General features: G+C 36.5%; 2 protein-coding genes across 3 annotated transcripts in view; one reads left to right on the top strand and one right to left on the bottom strand.

Annotated features, from left to right (window-relative positions):
- LOC117180449 (zinc finger MYM-type protein 1-like) overlaps positions 1-997 on the top strand; it is a 1,959-nt gene extending 962 nt beyond the window's left edge. Inside the window, exons 2-3 of the mRNA XM_033372948.1 lie at positions 9-454; positions 552-997. Of these exons, the coding sequence (XP_033228839.1) occupies positions 9-454; positions 552-997 (892 nt within the window). The remainder of the gene's footprint in view (positions 1-8; positions 455-551) is intronic.
- Positions 1-1,773, bottom strand: part of LOC117179584 (suppressor of hairless protein-like) — a 220,530-nt gene that overhangs the window by 103,455 nt on the left and 115,302 nt on the right. The gene's annotated exons all lie outside the window — the stretch shown is intronic.

Below are 1,773 nucleotides of genomic sequence, written 5' to 3'. Positions count from 1 at the left end.
AAAAATAGACAAAATATAATTCCTGTCGTTGAAGCAATAATAGTTCTTGGACGACAAGAGTTGGCTTTGCGTGGACATCGTGACAGTGGAAATATTGTTATTAAAGACGACTTTACTGGACCGAACGAAGGAAATTTCAGAGCTTTATTGAAGCATAGAGCAAAGGGAGATCCAATTCTTCGTAGCCACCTAGAAGGTTCAGGAAAACGGGATAAATTTACGAGTCCGTCTATACAGAATGAAATTATCGACGCTTGTCATGAAATTTTGACCCAAAAGGCAATATCTAAAATCAAAGCTGCAAAATTTTACTCAATTTTGACGGATGAAACACAAGATTTGACTACCATCGAGCAGGTTATACTGTGCATTCGATATGTGAGCGAGAAAAACGAAGGCCATCATATTGTGTGTGAAGATTTTTTGAGGTTTATCCCAACAGATACCACTACAGGTGAGAGTGAAATAGTTCTTTGAATTATCTTAGCAACTGCAATATGAGGTTTATATTTATATTTATATCATTAATTATATGATGTACAAATTTGCAGGTGCTGCTCTTGCCGAGCTAGTGATAGAAAATCTTCGAAATTTTGAATTGGATATTTCTTTCTTGATAGGCCAAGGATTCGATGGGGCAAGTAATACGAGTATGTCCGGTCAATATAAACGTGTTCAGGCAATTATACGTAATAATTATGCGCCTCATGCTTTATACGTCCATTGTGCCGCACATTTTTTGAATCTTGCTATATCCATCACTAGCAACGTACCAGCCATCAGAGATTGCCTCGGTACCCTTGAAAATGTCTACAATTTCTTGCATACACCTAAAAGAAAACCCATTTTGGAAAACACGATTGAAGAATCTGATGAAACTCCACGAACGAAATCTTTAAAAAGATTGAACCTGACTCGATGGGTTTCGAAATATGAGGCCGTCAACGATTTTTATGAGTTATTCCCATTCGTTTACGAAACTCTAGATGAAATGTGAACCTCGGAAAAAGAAGCCGAAAATCTGAAAAACGCCATGGATTTTTAATTTTTAATATGCTTACATATTATCAATGTAATTTTTCAACTTTCGTTGCCTTTGAGTCGCGAATTGCAAAAGGTTAATTTAGATTTGGTTCAAGCCATGGATCTCGCCAAAGATTTGCGCGAGGAAGTAAAAAGGATTCGCGCAAAAGAAGACGCTTTTTCTGAAATTTACGAAGCTTCGAAAAAAATTGCTGAAAATCTTGACATTGAGATCAAACACAAAAGAATAGCGCGTAGACAGAAAAATCGGGCAAATCCTGAAGTTCAAAGTACGAAAGATTATTTTCATGTGACAGTGTTCAATCCTTTCCTAGATTATTATACCATGGATCTTGGAGAAAGATTCACTAAACATGACAATATATTAGAAGGATTTTCGGCTCTTTTTAAGCACGATTTGAACGAAATAGAAAAAGTAGCTGATAAATTCATCAAGACAGTCGAGTTTTATCAGGAATTTCACACTGCGGGGCCACATGCTGTTCTTGTCGAATTAGAAGTGTGGAAGAGATATTTAATTTGTAGAGGCGATATCAAACCTGGAAACGCATTGGATGCGCTTGATCATTGTCCAGAAGAAAATTGTCCGAATATCAATGTATTGCTGAGGATATTAGCTACTTCACTGGTATCGACATCTACTGCAGAACGCACTTTCTCAAGTTTGAAACGGATAAAGACGATTCTGAGAAATACGACAAAAGAAGTAAGTAATTATCTTTGCTTTAA

This window comes from Belonocnema kinseyi, chromosome 9, assembly GCF_010883055.1.
Source record: "Belonocnema kinseyi isolate 2016_QV_RU_SX_M_011 chromosome 9, B_treatae_v1, whole genome shotgun sequence".
Lineage (NCBI taxonomy): Eukaryota > Metazoa > Arthropoda > Insecta > Hymenoptera > Cynipidae > Belonocnema > Belonocnema kinseyi.
Note: the sequence above shows the minus strand (reverse complement) of the source record. Positions and strands in the feature narration are given on the sequence as shown.